At 49.4% G+C, this 16,657-nt stretch overlaps 1 protein-coding gene across 3 annotated transcripts in view; it reads right to left on the bottom strand.

Moving 5' to 3' along the window:
- The window catches only part of PRICKLE2 (prickle planar cell polarity protein 2), a 108,926-nt gene that overhangs the window by 25,857 nt on the left and 66,412 nt on the right, over positions 1-16,657 (bottom strand). For all 3 annotated transcript variants that reach the window (XM_072876082.1, XM_072876084.1, XM_072876083.1), the window contains one exon: positions 6,723-6,906. In XM_072876082.1, the coding sequence (XP_072732183.1) occupies positions 6,723-6,906 (184 nt within the window). The remainder of the gene's footprint in view (positions 1-6,722; positions 6,907-16,657) is intronic.

Genomic DNA, 16,657 nt, shown 5'->3' with positions numbered 1-16,657 from the left:
CGTGCTGGCCCGGGCGAGTGGGGCTGCTCCTGCGGCTCGCCTGCTCCTCCCCAGCGCTGGCTTTTAACCGCACATCAGGCATTAAATGATCTTTTACAGCAAGCATTTAAAATCGACAGAGAAACGAATCTCATGTCTTCAGTATTTCTCTCATTCCTGCTGGCCACCCTTGGAAAACTAAAGAGGAAAAAACCCCAAACAAGCCACACGCAAATAACCCTCTTAACGTGTTTGCAAAGCGTTGCAAGTGCTTGTACACGTAGGCTCGCGCACGAGCTGCGCCGATGACAGCACGTGTGAAACTGGAAAGCGGGTTCAGTGTGCTTTGGCCCGAGTCTGGCACGTCCTCCTTTTCCGCGGCCGTTAGGATACAAAGCACTTACTTATTTCTTGAAGCAAAACAATCCTTGCAGCAAGGCCAGATGCTCTGAAACAGAGAGGAGAGTGGGAACTGCTGGCCAGGTCTGCGAGTGCGGGGATGCAGCCAGGCACACACCCTGGGAGGGACCCGCGGTTCCCCCCAAGACCCCGCAGCCCTGGCTGGGAGAAGACCCTTATCACCCCCAGATCCATGAACGTGCCTGTGTGCCGGCACGCTGCGGTGGGAGGCGGATGCAATCCCCGGCGCCGGGCGGTCCGGCACCCCACAACGCCGGGTTTGCTCTCGGAAACCCGCTCCCGACTCGCAAGGACAAAGACAGGGAACAAAGGAAAAATCATTTTCCTAAGTGCTATTTGTTCTGGCATGCTCTGCGGCTCTCCGCGCGCTTCTCTCCCACGGCTAACGGCAGCCGAGTCGTTTGAGCGTTGCTGCTCACCAGTTGAGAACGACATCCATTCCTGCCAAGCCTCTGGAGCAGTTCTTGGTCTGTAAGAGATCCCGCGGAAACATTGCTTCCTGCTGGCATCAAAGAAGAACATTTGAATGAAGGCTGTACATCCACAAGTTTTAGACTTGTGAAAGCGCATGCCATGATTTTTCTTTTTTTAAGCAGAAATCGAATTTGGATTAAAAGGAGCCAGAAACGGCGCTTTCAAAAGCATCTGAGAGTGGTCTTTGTGCTGTGAGGTACTGACCGGCAGAGCCACTCTCGCACCGCTCACAGTCCCCTGGAGCACCAGCAATTACAATGATCATCTGCTGCATTGATCACAGCTGATAATTCCCCTGGGTCTGCCACTTAAAATGCTCTTGTATTTATAAGTCACAGGGTAGCATACTAGAATAACGCTGCAACAAGGAAAAGCTGTAACTGTACGTTGGAAAAAAGCTCCAGGACAAGTTTATATTGTGTAGTCCAGGATTTTTCTGTTTTCTCTTCCGCTCCCTGCTCTTTCTCTGCCTCTTACCTCTGCTGCCCACCACATGGCTACTTCAAATTTAAGAACGAAGCAAACCCCATCAGGTGAGTAGTTTTGTTTCTGTGGCCCACCGAAAGCAGCTGATTCCCTCCCTGATAACAAGATTGTTCAAGGATTAAATAATTTTAACAGCTTTCATTGGCTCACAATGATCAGGCAAACACCCCAGGACACAGAAACGGAGCAAAAGCCCAGACACATGGTTTGGCCGTGGGTTTTTTTTGCAGCGTGGTATACACTCACACCTCCTCCATCCGCTCCGCTCCAGGGCAGAAGGAATAGCTCCAGGACCTCCTAACCCACCCCAGCTGCCCCCAAGTCACGCAGCACAGGCTTCGCACACGGAAAAAGCATTTCGTGTGGGGGATTGCTGCTCCATCCGGCTGGCAAGCATTCGGCACGGTCTGATGCCTGGATGCTGGATTTAGACAGCTCCAGCCTTGAAATAAGAGCGGCGAACTGCCAGGGTATTTAGATACTGAAAGAGTTCACTGGGGAGGTGATGGACTTACCGCTACCTTGAAGTGAAATTGGAGAGCTTTTAAAAATGTGCTGAAAGGCAGCTTTTGGATAAAATACTACAGCGTGCACATGGGGGCAGAGCTAGAGGTGGCTGCAGCTTCTGGCACCAGCGTACATGAGTTACAGCTCCTCTTCACCCCCCTCGGCTCCCCATCCACCATGCTCTGCCCTCAGAATCAGGATCTACCAAGGAAAGCAGAGCTCTTCATGGGGCTTTTCTCCTTCCTCTACCCAGCCAAAAATTAGCTTATCTGCTCCCCGTTACTATGCAGGCTTGGGGCACAGGGTTGCTTTGGTCTGTCTTGTTCCTTCCTTGTCGCGTGCAAGACTTCAGTCTCCTGAGGAGTGAAACAGTTTGCTGAACTTACAGGGCTCAAGAAAGGACGAGAAGGTAAAATGCACTTGATCGTGACACATAGGCTGAAGTGAGGCACACGTCCCCCCGAGACGACTGGCCCAGGTAATGTACTTTCTACCACACCGAGGTGGTGAAAGTGGGTATCTTTAGGTAAGGTGTAAATGCATGTTCAGTGGAGGTTCATCTCCGCCCTCCCTTCCTCACTTTGTGACCTCAACAGCAACTGATGAAGCTTGGAGGTTTTATAACTCAAGCCCTTGCTATAGGTCTTGCAAAAGATCCAGAACAGGAACCAACAGGTATGTTAGCCCCTGAATAAATTCCCCAGCACAGCTACAAGTTTCATACCACAATGCAAAGCTCTTGAGGTCCAAGCTCTAACGGCCGCCTTAGAGGAAAATGGACCCCTGAACCTTCATGCTACTAAGTTTAGCTCGGATGAGATTTTCATAACTTTTTAAGGGACCCAATCAGAGCAACCGTGCTGACGGCAAGAGGGAATTAAGTTCTTATGGCATATACAAGGGTCTTGAATGTTGGCATGCTGGAGCCATGCACAAAGCTGCACCACAGCTGAAGCAGAGTCCCATCTTTTGTTGAATTGGAAATCTGTGCCCATAACCAGCTGCTCCTATTATTGAGGCACAATAAAGACAGAAATCCTCAAAAATCCGTTGTATTCAGAAATTCAAGCTGGCATGTTACAACCCCATTGGATTTCTCCAAACCACAGGCCCAAGGAATTCAAGGCTGCGCACTCACATGTATTTACACATGCCTTGCCTAAAAATGTGAAAAACACATTATAAAAGTACTTATTTTTAAGCATCTGCCCTCAAACTTATGTCAGTGCAAGGAGGATCAGCTGTCGGACTGCCAGCCCCAGCAGACAAACTGGCTCCCAAAATTGCCTTCCCCCGTCTTCGCAGCCAGGCCCAGTCTGGGATTTTGCTTTGCTGAGGACACGTTTCTATTGGTGTCTGCCCATTTCAAGGCTTTCACACTTATTTCTTTATCCAACCATTGAATGGCAGGCAGGAAAAAAAAAGAGTATTTCTCAAAGCCCACATCCCGAGCTTCTGCCTCGCCTCCCGTACAGCCACCTCTCCCATTCCCATCTGCATCTGTATCTTCCAGAAGAGAAGTCCCTCTTCTGCCATAAGACAACTTCTCATCGAGGTCTAGTCCAAGCGGGATTAGAGCCCACGGGAGCCTCTTGGCCATCCTGTGTAGCTGACTGCTATTACAAGAAACCACATTTTCTAATCCCGTTGTAATTTATGGAGCTCAGCCTTGGGTTTTTACCCGTCGCTCTCCCTGTTGGCAGGTTGCCGCTCAGCCTTACACCTCTGATGGTTTGAAACCTCTTCCAATTTCCTGCCTGAATGCATTCGGAGCCAGTTTATATCTATGTTCTTGTGCCAAAGTTGGAGCTTGAATAACAGCTCTTCCTCCTCTAATGCATAGGGAGTGATCATAACCCTTCGATTTGCTAGGCTGAACAAACCAAGCTCTTCTAGGCTCCTCAATGAAATAACATTTCCAGTCTCCTTCCAGTTTATACCCGTCTTTCTTGAGCAGAGATGTTATAAATTTTAGCCAGTTTTCCAGATGAATTTTTACCATACCTTATGCAGTGGTATTATAACATTTTTTATATTACCATCTTCATCCCTGTGTTATAAACCTATTTAGAAATATATAATATTTATGGCTGTTCCATAGTAGTAGACCACTTCGTAGTCCTGCACACTGATGAGCCATAATACAAGGAATTCAGCTCCGCTCTTCAATGCAATGTCTGGATCATTATCTGTAAACACTGGACTGACACTTTTTTTTTCTTCAAGTAGTGGGTATGAAGTAACCAACATGATTTTCACATAGTTGACATGTACCACAGAGCAGCTGATGCCTTAATTACTGTCCAGGAATCCAGCGAGACCTTGTAGGTTTGGGTCGATTCCCCTTTAGATTATACTTAATATTCTAAGCTATGGATTGAAGGGAGTCTCCAAATTCTGAAGTGACCTATGGTAACTGCTGAAAACCGATGTCATGTTTGTTGGCCAACTTCCCCCCCTGAAATCCTGTAAATTGCTGTGTTGAGTGAGACGTGAACGCTGTCTCCCAAGAATAGCGAGGCAGGGAGGCTGTCGTCCAAGTATAATAAGAAAACTGCATTAGTCTTTCAGGGGACCACTTACCTCCCCAGCTCATACACTGCGTAGAGATTTTAATAAAGTAGAATATTGCAGAAGAAGTTGTTTCATTTCATCTGTTTCATGTCAAAGAAATACGACAGTGAAAGAGTGGAAGGCAAAGAAAAATTCACTGCCTGCAAACCTGTATTTTCAGCCCAGCCTGATGGCAGTGTCCTCAGCCAGAGCAGAGCCCACCAGCTGCTCCACGGCAGACAGCAGCCTTCCAGAGGCTCCACATCACGTACGCACACCTGACTCATCGACCAGAAAACCACACGTCTGTCTACAGCCTGGCGCGGCTGCAGAGGTACCTCCTACCCCCACGGGAGGCAAACAGAACCCTCCTGCACCCCGGGCACGTGGTAACTCCCGGCGAAATTCAGGGTGCTGCTCTTCACCTGGGGACAGCCCCCAGCCCTACGTGGTGGCCCTTTCACAGCCCAGAGAAGTCACACCTTGCTTTTGTCTCCTTAGTGGCTCATCTGATGCATGAAAGGTCCTGAAAGGGCTGGTGGATGAGCTACGCTGGAAGGATTTCAGTGTCTGTCTTAGGCTCTGCTTACGGCGGCTCTTCATCTCCATGGTGATTAGGGACAGGTCTGAAGTGGCAAATCTGCTAAAAGACCCAGTAATGCAGACAGGGGAGCACAATTAGAAAGTGGGTGTTCATATCGAGGAGCACTGTGACCTCCGCAAGAAACAGATGCTAGAAGAACCTAAAAATACATTAACCTGAGTGATGCATGAGACGTCACCACTTACTGCTAGAACTAATGGACTTTTCTTTCTCCTGAGCATCCCAAACTCCCTGACAGCACGCTATTTCTTAAAAAACACCTGAGGGATCAAAGAAGTATCCAGGTCTTGTGGAATATGTCACCACCATGCTGGAAGTGGGTTTCAATTGCTGTCCATGCCATGCCGTACTCATCAGAGACCATGTCTACCCAGTCAGGTGCCACCTGTCACTAAATATCTGTATTTCCACCCAAAGCTACAGGGACATGGGCCAGCTTGGGCTCCAGAAGCCACTGACACGCCTGGACGGAAGGCAGCGCTGAGAGCAGGTGGCACCAGCTTGGGTACGATCCTCCACTGGGACTCCCGAAACCCAACCGGTTCGTGTCCCTGCAGCACACAGGACCAGCAGAGCTACTTCAGGACCATCTGCATCTCTCCATACACCATGTCCTGTACTCCCGAGAGGCACAAAGGGAGCCTCTGACATAAGGAAGGTGACAGAAAACAAGGCTGCTGCCTGATTTGCGTGGTTGGATGGCACCAAATGAAACACGCGGTGCTGTGGAGTTTCAAGCAAGCACCAAGCCAGGCTTGTAAAGACAAGAAGAATGAAAAAAAATCCCAAACAACTGGATTTTCTCTAATCAGACAGATAATATTTACAGCCTACGGGTGGTGCCAAAATATTTCAGGAAATGCCTAAGCCCTTCTGAATAAAAGCTCAGGAAAACACAGTATTTAAGGACGGCAACTACAACAGTAAGAATGAAAGCTTTCCACCCTCTCCCAGCCTCCTTACACGGTTTAAAATGATTGCCATAGCAATTGTCAAGGCTAAGCTCATTTTGCAATCTCCTCTGCAAATTAAGTTCTGAGTTGAACACGTAAAAGATCAGCATAAAAACCACAAAGGAATCATGTAAACTGCAAGGAGCAGAAATCAACGTGCGCTCTGCACAGACAGCACGCTGAGGTCTAATCCATCCCGTTCAATTCCTGTACTGAGAGACTTGAACTTCATTTGAGCAATTCTTTCCAGTAAAGCACAAACATTGTGCTTGAACCCAACCCCGAAGACTTTGGCCCGTTTTTTACAGTCATCTACCAGCTTTGACTGTCTGCCCTGGACTTACCGCAGAGCAGAGTGGTTCAGGAGGGCAGAACATGAGCACCGGGTCCCCTGGGGCACAACGGAGCCCCACCACTTTTTTGCCATGAAACAGTAGTAGATACGTCTGTATCTGTTCCCTTGCACAACCACAACAAACCCTATCCTGGAAGTATTTTGTTTCCCCCCTCTCAGTTACCAATTACATCTACAGACGTAGAAAACCACAGGTCCTGCAAGGATTGCATCTCTACCTTGTTTCATTAGTGCGTTCAGACCAGACCTGTCTCTGCAAGTCTCTATAGTGCACCCAGAAACAGCCACATGCAACAAGTGCTCACACCCCTAGAAGAAAAATCAGGGCAACTATTTCCAAAGAGCAGATTAAAACAATTTATTTCTGGTAACTCGGTGGTGTCACCATTACCTGCTCGGGCTTCAGGCCGGGGGGGACCCACGCGTACTCTTCCAAGGCACAGCCCGAGTCATCGTCAGAAGTCGAATTCCTCTGGAAGTCAAACATGAGCTTCGTGACGGTCTTCTCCATCTCCAGAGGCATAACTGTTACGATGTGCTCTTCCTGGGAGCACTTACAGTGAAGGCAAATCTTCCTGCAAGGTGAGGAGAGAGGAAAAAGAGGAGATGCCCCGGTGAGCTGCACTCTAAATAAGAAAACAAAGCGATTCCTGCCAGTTGCTGGCCTGCAGATACTGAACTCAACCCTTTTTTATGCTCAGGCATTTTCTAATGCAGGATTTGTCTCTCTTACAAGGAGGAAACAGAAGTCCATATTTGCTGTAACAACACTTGGCAATAAAGCCGAGCCAGACTGCCCAGTGCTTGGGGATATGTAATTGCTTGTCCCTTTACTGCACTGCGAGGAGTACTTCCAGGGGCCAGCACAGGCAAGGGCCACGTGCCCTCCTGGAGTGGGTCGGCATGCCAGCCGGTAATTGCAGAGCAGTTATCGAATTTAGGACAGCCGAGCACTTGGCTAATACAGAAAATGGTGGATTGACTGGGAAGCTGTGAATGACAAGTCCCTTTAGCATGCTGATAGCATAAATTTGCTTATTAAAGTAGCATAAAAATTGATTATAGTCTGAACATATAAAACTAAATTAAATTAAGGGAGGCTACAAAAATCACAGTCACACTACAATGGCATCTTAACCGCCCGGCTCGACGGCACGTGCCGCGGCTCAGCGGCACACCAGGTCGCACGCTGCCCGAGCGCCGGATGGGGAGGGGGGGAAGCACAAGAACTGAAAGAACAGCCCACAGGTTGCAATTTAACAGCCATTAGGTTAATTTGCTGCAAATATCACTTCTTAGCATTTCTTTTAAGGGTCTGTTCCTGCAGCTGGTGGTCCGTGGGAGATTTTCTTCATGGGCTTGAACCTGAGCATTTATCTGCAGGGCTGCTAGGACATCACACCCCTTCGCCAGGGGTAAGAACGAGGGACTAACCTGGCTGAAAACATCCCCCAGCCTAAAACAAGTTAAAGGGAATGCTGATAAATTCGTTTCTATTTCTGAAAATGCAATGCTCTTCCACAATATGGGTCAATGGTATCTATTTTGAAGTAACCACACAGGATTCTGAATTAATTTGTGCTAATGAAATGCCACTGACTTCTGAGGAATGAGATATGGTTTCACTTGGGTAGCAGAAGGGAGACATCTCAGAAATAATAAGGCACCACACACAAAAGGCGAGGGAAAAGTTACCGTTGTCATTGCAGGTTTCTCTGCTATACGGTAAAAGCAAAGAAATTCAGAGGGCAGCAACAGTTAAACATTGGGGGCTGTAATTTTCAAACACCTTTCCTTCTTTTTCACCACTGCGTACAAGCCAGCTAAGCATACCAGCGCTCTGATCCAGAGTCGAGTCTAAATTTCCACTTGGCTATTACAGCACAAAAAATGCACTCTAGCAAAAGTCAAGAGGCTCCGTTAAGTCAAGCCAGGGAGATTTGCCAGATTTTCCCATTTCCTGCCTTTCATCAGATCTAAACCACACAGCGACCCCCACGCACCCCCGGCGTCTGGTTTGCGTCCAGTCGGAGAGTCTCGGCATCGCCTCCAGCTGTTACCTTAAAAAATAATCAAGGCACCATTTCATATGAATACTTTAATTAATCAGCTACCGTGGAAGGGTGCTCTGCCTCAGCAAAGCCACTGGTTTCTTTGCCGTGTCCATCTCATTTCACGATACGATTAGAAGCAGATCAATATGCAACAAGATGCTAAGAATAATTAATAGCTCCAGAGCCCTGGATTTGGTATTGGAGATAGTTATTCTAACGGAGTTTAGGACTTCTTAGACAAATTTTAATTTTCAGGATACCAATCACAAGCTTCAAAGGGAGACAAACCCAACAGTCCATGCTCAGATAGCAGCAACGCCGGGAGCACGAGTGCTGTGACCGGGAAAAAGCCAGCCCGCACGTTTCTGCTGCTCTAGACGCATCCCCTCCAGGAGATGGAGGATGGCAGGAGAGCGTCAGAGGTCGTGGCTTTTAATAAATGAGATAAATCACGCCATCGTGAGAACTTTAAATAATGGTGTTGAAGAGTTAATAACGGAGACGTGTGATCAATTAGACCCCACAGGTCACTCCACGTGACGGCCATCCTGCAGCTCACGCCACGTGTAGCCAGGAGCGCGAGGCGCGTGAGCTGATTTACACTCGCCCTCACTCCTGCCACGTCCCAGGCAAGCAGGTACCGCCAGTGGCTGGCTTCTCCTGGTCAGAAAAGCGAAGGATGAAAAGGACACAGGTAGCCTGTCTGCTCATCAGTGATGTCCCCAGGCCAGGACAACAGGCTCTGTAAAAACTCTGCACCATTAAAAACTGAGCATCTCCAGGCATGGGGTTTCTGCCACCTCCCTGGGCAAACTGTACAAACTTCAAGATCTTGCCCCTGAGGTATTCAGTTATCTTCCTCTCCCCTCATTAAAAGCAGAAGATTAACAGCTTTAATTACAATTATTTTCTTTACATTAGGATATGTTGTTTCATGGGAACAATACTCAGTGTCCTAGGAGTGTCTTTCCACTCCTATGATATGGTTTCCATGACTTCTTTGCATAGGTCTCACTTACTCAACCTTATTTTATCGTCTTCCAGCTCGCTATAATTAAAAATAATTCCCCGTAGTAAAAACTTAATATAAAAATGTACATTTCAAATGTGAGATGAAATTGAAAAAGCAGTATCCCCCCACCGCACTCAAAGTGGAGCGGCATGAAGTGAGACGATGCACGTGCCGGTGCTTGACCGCGCACAATGACCGGAGCGACAACGTGCCGCGGGTGCTGACACGACGGCGGAGAGCTGGTGGGTGTTGAGGGGAGCAGGGTCACGGCCAGCAGCCCGCCCGGCTGCTCCTGCCAGCAACGGCTCGTTAGTCGTTAACACGGGAAGAGCAGCGGAGCCTGGAGATGCTCAGCACATCGGCGTGCCGCATACCTTACCATATAAAGGGTGCCGCAGCCAGGTGGAGTGGCACGTCCTGCAAAGGGAAACCTGTTAGCTTGGCTCTGGCCAGGCCAAGCCTCATCTAACCACCACCAAAGCTTCATCAACAACGACTTCTGCTGCCTGCGCAGCCAAGGAGCCCCACACAACTTGAGAATAGCGTGCGCAGGTTTGGTGTTTTTTTAAGCAAGAAGAAACCAACGCCAATCACTCTCTGTAAATCCTGTCTTCATTCCTGAGCCTTGCTGTCTTGCTCTCATCCCAGAGCAGGGTCTGCAAGCTCGTCTCAAGGAAGTACCTGCCCTGGTGATTCAGAGAGGTCTCCAGCATCAGGGAGGACACAGGGTCGGAGGTATTTCGGTGCTGTTGCTAAAAGCTGCAGGCATTCTGGAGCATCACTTGACTCCAGGAGCTGAGGGCTGGCAAGGAGAAACCCAGTGATGTTGTGTTTAGACTGGATATTAGGAAATTTTACTTAACTGAAAGGGTTATCAAGCATTGGAACAGGCTGCCCAGGGAAGTGGTTGAGACCCCATCCCTGGAGGTATTTAAAAGACGTTTGGATGAGGTGCTTAGGGACATGGTGTAGTGGTGGACTTGGTAGTGTTAGGTTTACGGTTGGACTTGATGATCTTAAAGGTCTTTTCCAACCTATATGATTCTGTGATTCTGTGTTTCCCAATGAAGCAAGGAGAGCCGACAGCATGACCAGCTTCGGGCACGGAGGGTAAATGAAGGAGCTGTTAAGCAGCTGTAGCTTGTGGACAGGCAAGAAAGAAGAGAGGGAGCCGGCCAGCAGCCACGCTGCTGCGGGAGGCGCGGGCTGGGGAGCACCCGGCAGGGCTGCTTGGCACGGAGCTGTGCACAGAGCTGCCCTGCAGCCGGGCCAGGATGGCGGGAGGCAAATGGGGAGAAAAAGAACATTTCCTGGTGTCAGATTTAGCTGGAAAGGAGCCTGCCTTGAATTGACTTCACATGGTGCAAAGCAGCAACGGCTCGAAAACAGATTGAAAAATTTGTTCTACTCAAGGCCAGCGCTTCATGTGATAAAGTTACAAGATGGATGGATTTATTGTGCAACAGCTGCTTTTACGTGGTGCTCTTGGCACGGTGGCTGGTCCTCTCCTCAGAGCGGGCTCTAACGCCCGTCCCCGGTTACATCCCCACCCATCCGCTGGTGCGGGGCGACGGTGCAAACTGGATCCACCACCCCACGCCAGCCCTATTCTCTCTACAGATGAAAACAGGCACACAAGGGGAATCTGAAGCAAACGGGGCCCAACACACCAAGCAGAGAACCTGGCTCCCGAGTCCCTCTCGCTTGGGATGCAGAAGCATGCTTCCAGCCCATGTCCACCTACGCACAGCTCAACGTGAGCCCAATTGACCCGTGAGGTCTCTGGGACGAGGCAGTCTCTTGTCGTACACCACGGTTAGCAAAGCATAGCCTCTGCCATCGCTGGAGCCTCCCACAGCCCTTTCATCATAGCAATGGCACCAACAATAAGTTAAACGACGCCGAAAACACTAGTGCGGTGCAAGAGACTCTGGAGAGAGCTGCGAGTGTGCTCCCAGCATTCTGAAGAGAGCAGAGGTCTCCCTGCTGTGATAAACCAGCAATGACCCCAAACCGGGAAAGCGCAAGCAGAGCTAAAAAGCCAGGGAAGACGGGGCCGGGGGCAGCCCGAAGCCATGGCAAAGCGGGTCCTCGCAAGCGGTCTGTAGCTCCAGCAAAGGAGCCTCTCCCAGCGAACAGCCGGTGTGTGCTGGGATCTGGGGCGGCACGGGCAGGACCGCGCTCCCCGGGGCCGTGCGGGCAGGAGACCCCTGCCTGCAGGAAATCCGTCCTGGCCGCAGGGATCTTCTCTTCCAGCCACGGCTGCCAGCTCGGCTGGCTGGGCACGCAGGACCTAACGCAGCAAACACCACCAAAGTGAAGCCTGCCCGGGCTGGGCAACGTGGCTATTTTAAGAGAGGGCAGCGCAAGATCCCAACGCCTCCTGGCAGCACCAAGAACGAAGGCAGAATTTAAAATCGTGGCAGAAATGTTAAAATTCCTCTCGGACAAAGAAGGAACTCGGCAAACAGCCCTTATCACTCCCCCGGCACTGCTTATCTGTGCTTCTCACTTGTTTCTTCTGGGATGGAAATAAATGGGCTGTATCAGGGAGCAGCCCTGTCTCCGGTCTCCAGACAATGCGAGGAGCAGGAATGCCATGGCCTGCGCCGGGCCGTGCGATGCCTCTGCTGTGCTCTGTAATAAAGGATTTGCATGCATTTGTGCACACATTAACATACAAGATTGGGAATCCCTCAAAAAGCAATTGTCTGCTCAGCTCGGATGGGATGTGTAAAAGCAAAGGGGCAATTCCCTTCCCGCTTGGTTTCAGACATATACAGCAGCCTGATTTTTTTCCAGCATCGTGCCATCATTCTGATTGCAATGAGGCTTTTGGGTCAGTCGTCAGTCAGTAAATCACAAGACTTCTCGGAAATGGGAGAGGCTGAGGATTTGGGACAGCTCATGTGACCCCTGAGCCTCTTAACAAGGGCGTCTTAATATCCCTGCCTGTTATCTCCTCTCCTCATTTGAGAGCTAATGAGGCATCTTCCCACCCTGAGCCAGCTCCAGCTACACAGACCCATTTCTCCAGACCCCACAGGCAAGGCAAACATTTATCTAAACTGAAAAATTAACATAGTCCTTCACTGCCATAGGGAGAGCCTGGCGGCTCTTCTCCAGTACGGGCACCGCTCTCCCGTTTCACAAATGGGGAGGCTCAGGCATGGGAGACCCACAGGCAGCACCCAGCTGTGGCTTCCCCATCAACTCCCTGAACATCAGCTTCATCAGAGGAGCCCCAAGCTTTTGTGCTCAAAACACACACTTGGAGCTGAAGCTCTGCCTCCTTCTCCAACTTCTCTAACATGTATTTTGAACCAAACACTCCCAGTAGCCCCAGCCAGCCGCTGCCCACGGCCCCAGGTGCCACGGATCTCAGTGACAAAGCAGCATCTCTCTGGACAAAACATTTCTGTGACTTCACGGCTCTTTCCGAGTCACTTCAGCCGGAAAAAACCTATCAGTGGGAATGAATTGCAAAGACCTTGTGCTACCTGGGTTGAAAAGGAAGCTTAGTGAAAGCTTTTACCTGCCAAACTGGGGTGCAGGAGGCTAAAAGAGGTAAATTATACACGGGCATTTACAATAGCAGCAATTCAAAGTCTGAGGACAAGGTGCCCTTGGTGGCCTGCAAGAACGGCCAAGGGAGGATAACGCTCACTTGACCCAAGATGCTGTAGCAACAGCTGGCTTAAAAGATCGACATCAGGTGGTAGCAACAGAGCAGGTAGCACAGTAATGCCAAGAAGCTAAGGAAGAGAGAAATAATCCAGCAACCAAACTACTCCTGTAGCTGCAACTCCCCCCAGTCTCAGTGGCCATAGGGGAGCACGTGGAGCTACCCAGCTCCAGAAAGCTCTGCAGTAGGTGGGGAAACACTGAGAGGATGGAAGAGTTGCAAGTCAGACTCTTCTCCATCTTCCCCATCCACCTTCTCTTCTCTACCTGCTTGATTTGCTCTTGGCAAGTCAGATTTTCAGCGTTGCTTTATTTTTAATCCCCTCTGACCTCCGCAGTGCCAACAGCAACAATTGCAAAGGTATCCAGGGTGGCGTTGAAGCTTTTATTACAAACCCCATTTCCACTCCTGGAAAAATTCTCCTCTCTGGCTGAAGTTGTCCATGCTCGGTCTCAGGCTGGAGACTAATTTTATTTTTAAGACTCTGTAAAAATCCTTTACCATTGCAAGAGTTATTTTTGCTTAATTAAGAAAAAGAAGAAAGAAAAGAACTATCCTCCATATTGCCAGCTGCAGCCAAATATGAGCAAAAGCAGTCTCCGAGGATTTTCCAGTTGGTCTGCCTTCACGGTGCATCAGGACCATCAAGGCAAGAAGCGGGTGGAACATCTGCCTGTGGGTCCCCACCGCCCTGTCCCCAAACCACGGCTTCCCTGCAGCACGGCCTGGGGCAGCCTCCAGGCTGCGTCTGATTTTGCTGCCTGTGGTCTCGGGCACCACGTGGCAGAGAACAACCATCAGCGCACAAGGCTGTGCTCCTCCCAGGTGAGGCCAAGAAATTAGGACAAAACACGACACGACGTACAAAACCCCAAATCCCTCATCTGGGCTGTCTTGGTGCCCTCTTAGGCAAACAAGGAACCAGGACCACAGCCCAAAATTGGGGCCAGATCTCTCAGCACCCCTGTAGGATTAATTCAAGCACGATCAACCTTCCCAACCTGTGGCTAAATCACACCAGGCAAGCTGGGGTGCATCATGGGTCATTTTGGGGAGCCCAGGTGCACCCCAGCGCTCTGCAGTGAACACAGGTCCCCGCTCAGGCTCCAGTTTCTCCTCCTGAGCTGGGTAAGAGCCCCAGGGTGCTTCAACACCCTCCTGACCTGAACCACACTGCCAGGCTGCTCCCATGAGCTGCAACCCCTGACACGAACCATGAAAATTCTGATGCATAAAGATGAGATGTTTAAATTAAGGGATATTAATAACACAGCAGATCTCAGAAGAACTCTCTATTTGGAGTTCTCGGCATGTTTTGCAGAAAATATTTTTTTTTCGTAACAGAGGTTAGACAGAGGTGGGCAAAGTGCTATACCCACGTGAGCTGCAGATCAAGCAAGGGGGAGAGAGAAGAGGAAAAATAAGGTGCTGTGAGCCCCAGCCTGTTGCCCAGCCATGCTACCAGGAGCAAAGGGGTCCAACAGCCTGCTCTGTCACATCCAAGACGATGGAGGCAGCCTGCCAGCTCACAGGTTTACCACTCATCTCAACGTATTTATGTTACGGGTTATTTCCCCCCCCCCAAAGGTCCAGCTCTTAGCATACGGAAATAATAACAATCACATATTTTTCCCTGGTCATGGAGAAGAAATGCAAACCATTAGTTTCCAAGTTGAAGAGAAGAACAGGCTCAATAACAGCAATAACACCCACAAAGCTGGTGGGCAAACAATGCTGAAGCCAATCTCATGATTCTGGAAGGCAGGGGGAGCCATGCGATGGGCAGACCCAGGAGCCGTGGACACCCGAGAGAGGTTTGATGTCCCCGGTGGCAGGACAACCCCAAGCCCCCAGGAGCCAGCGGGGTCCCTGGCTGGCAGGGACGGAGCAGGGGAGGCAGCGGAGGGAGCAGGCAGCAGCAGGACCCTCACCAAACTCTCCCTCTGGGCTGAGTTCCGCAGTGCTCCCCACCCAAGAGCCAAGCCAAGCAAAGCCCTTGTCCTACCCCACAGGTTATCTTGTCAGATTTTTAATCATACCATTCGGTGGCTTTTCAGCCTAACAAGATGCAGAGCTGTATCGCAGGGGGTTTCCTTCTGCTGCTTAACTGAAGGAAGAAAATTGCTTCCAAGCCTGGGGTTCTAGCCAGATTTAAGCTCTACCTCTGGATGCAAAACCAGCTCTCCATGAAGAAGCCTGTCTCTGTTCAGCATGTGGGTCCTCGCTGTCTTCTCAAGTTTACATAACCCTGGTCTCTTCACAGGCAGTATTGATCTTCCTGCCCCTCTCTTTCCCCCACCCTGTTCCAGGCTTGCAGCCCATCTCTCCAGCACTGGTCTCAGACCGGCTAAGCTAAGCGGGTTCCCAGCGAACTGCCCCGGGGCTGTAAACGCTATTTTAAGGGACTTCACCAGTTTGCATTTGCAGTATAACAAGCAGAAACCACAGGAAGCAGTAAACACACTGCAATTCGAGCATCTCCCAGGCCGTACATCCTAAAGGAAAAAACCTGGCTGACAGGCAAAATGCTCAGAAGCAGGATAAGCTAGGCTGAAAATTGTAATTTTTTCAAAAGTTAAGGCTTAGACAGCGTCCTCTGAGACAGGCAATAGCGACCCGCTCGTGAAAGCGATCGCTGCCAGCCTGATACGTGTATGTGCTGGCTAAGCCCAAGCAAGTCTGCCAACAGCAAGTGCGCAAGGCTGGGTCATTTTGTTAAGCTGAATCTGTCTGGTAGAAAACATGCAACGGGAGACGATTAAAATACGAAGCAAAATATAATCTTGTTAGCAGCAGATAGCTTTATTTTACAAATCTTTATTGCAGGCTCAAGCTGGCACCCTTATAAACACAACGCAGTGATGCGAGACATGTAAGTGCTCCCATAGTAGGTGAAATAATCGCTGAATAAAAATAAGTTAGGTAAGTTACAAGATAAGAGAGCTAAAACTGAAAGGATGACACTGCATCTGGTGCAAATAATTATTTTGGCATTATTCTGTCCAGCGCTAATCCTCAACGGCTCAAAAAGATTCAATCAGTGTTTAGCACCGCCAAGGAATCATGACTACAAAACAAAGAGTAACTGGATTAAAATCTTTCTATGGTCACAGGTCACGTCTGTGTCACATCTGCTTAAAATGCTCCTTGAAGGAACAAGGAAAAAAGGAAATTTGACTTGAAAAGATTGCACTGAAAAACATAACCCCCAGGCTGCGGTTCTAGGTTGGTTTATAGTTAGGCATTCTGGCATGAAAAAGAAGGATGTAGAAAGATTATGACTTTAAAACTCTCTATCCTTAGGAAGGCAAAACCACCACAATAAACATCCGAACAGTAATGTCCTCATCCACAATGCCAGTCGGCATGCAGTCTGCTCAGAAAATGCCCAGAGAACCCAGGCTTCCAGAAGCTGCATTTACCAGAGCAATAAAATTAACACCGAGAGATGAGAATTTTTTAACACTTATTCCTATTTAGAGCCAGACGAACCTTCCTGATTATTTTTAAAATGAAAAATCCATTACGGTGGCATCAGCATTTCTCCCCGACTTCCTGCAGCTGCAGAAATGCAA

The sequence above is a fragment of the Ciconia boyciana genome, chromosome 11, assembly GCF_034638445.1.
Source record: "Ciconia boyciana chromosome 11, ASM3463844v1, whole genome shotgun sequence".
Lineage (NCBI taxonomy): Eukaryota > Metazoa > Chordata > Aves > Ciconiiformes > Ciconiidae > Ciconia > Ciconia boyciana.
This window is presented reverse-complemented; position numbering and strand designations above follow the sequence as displayed.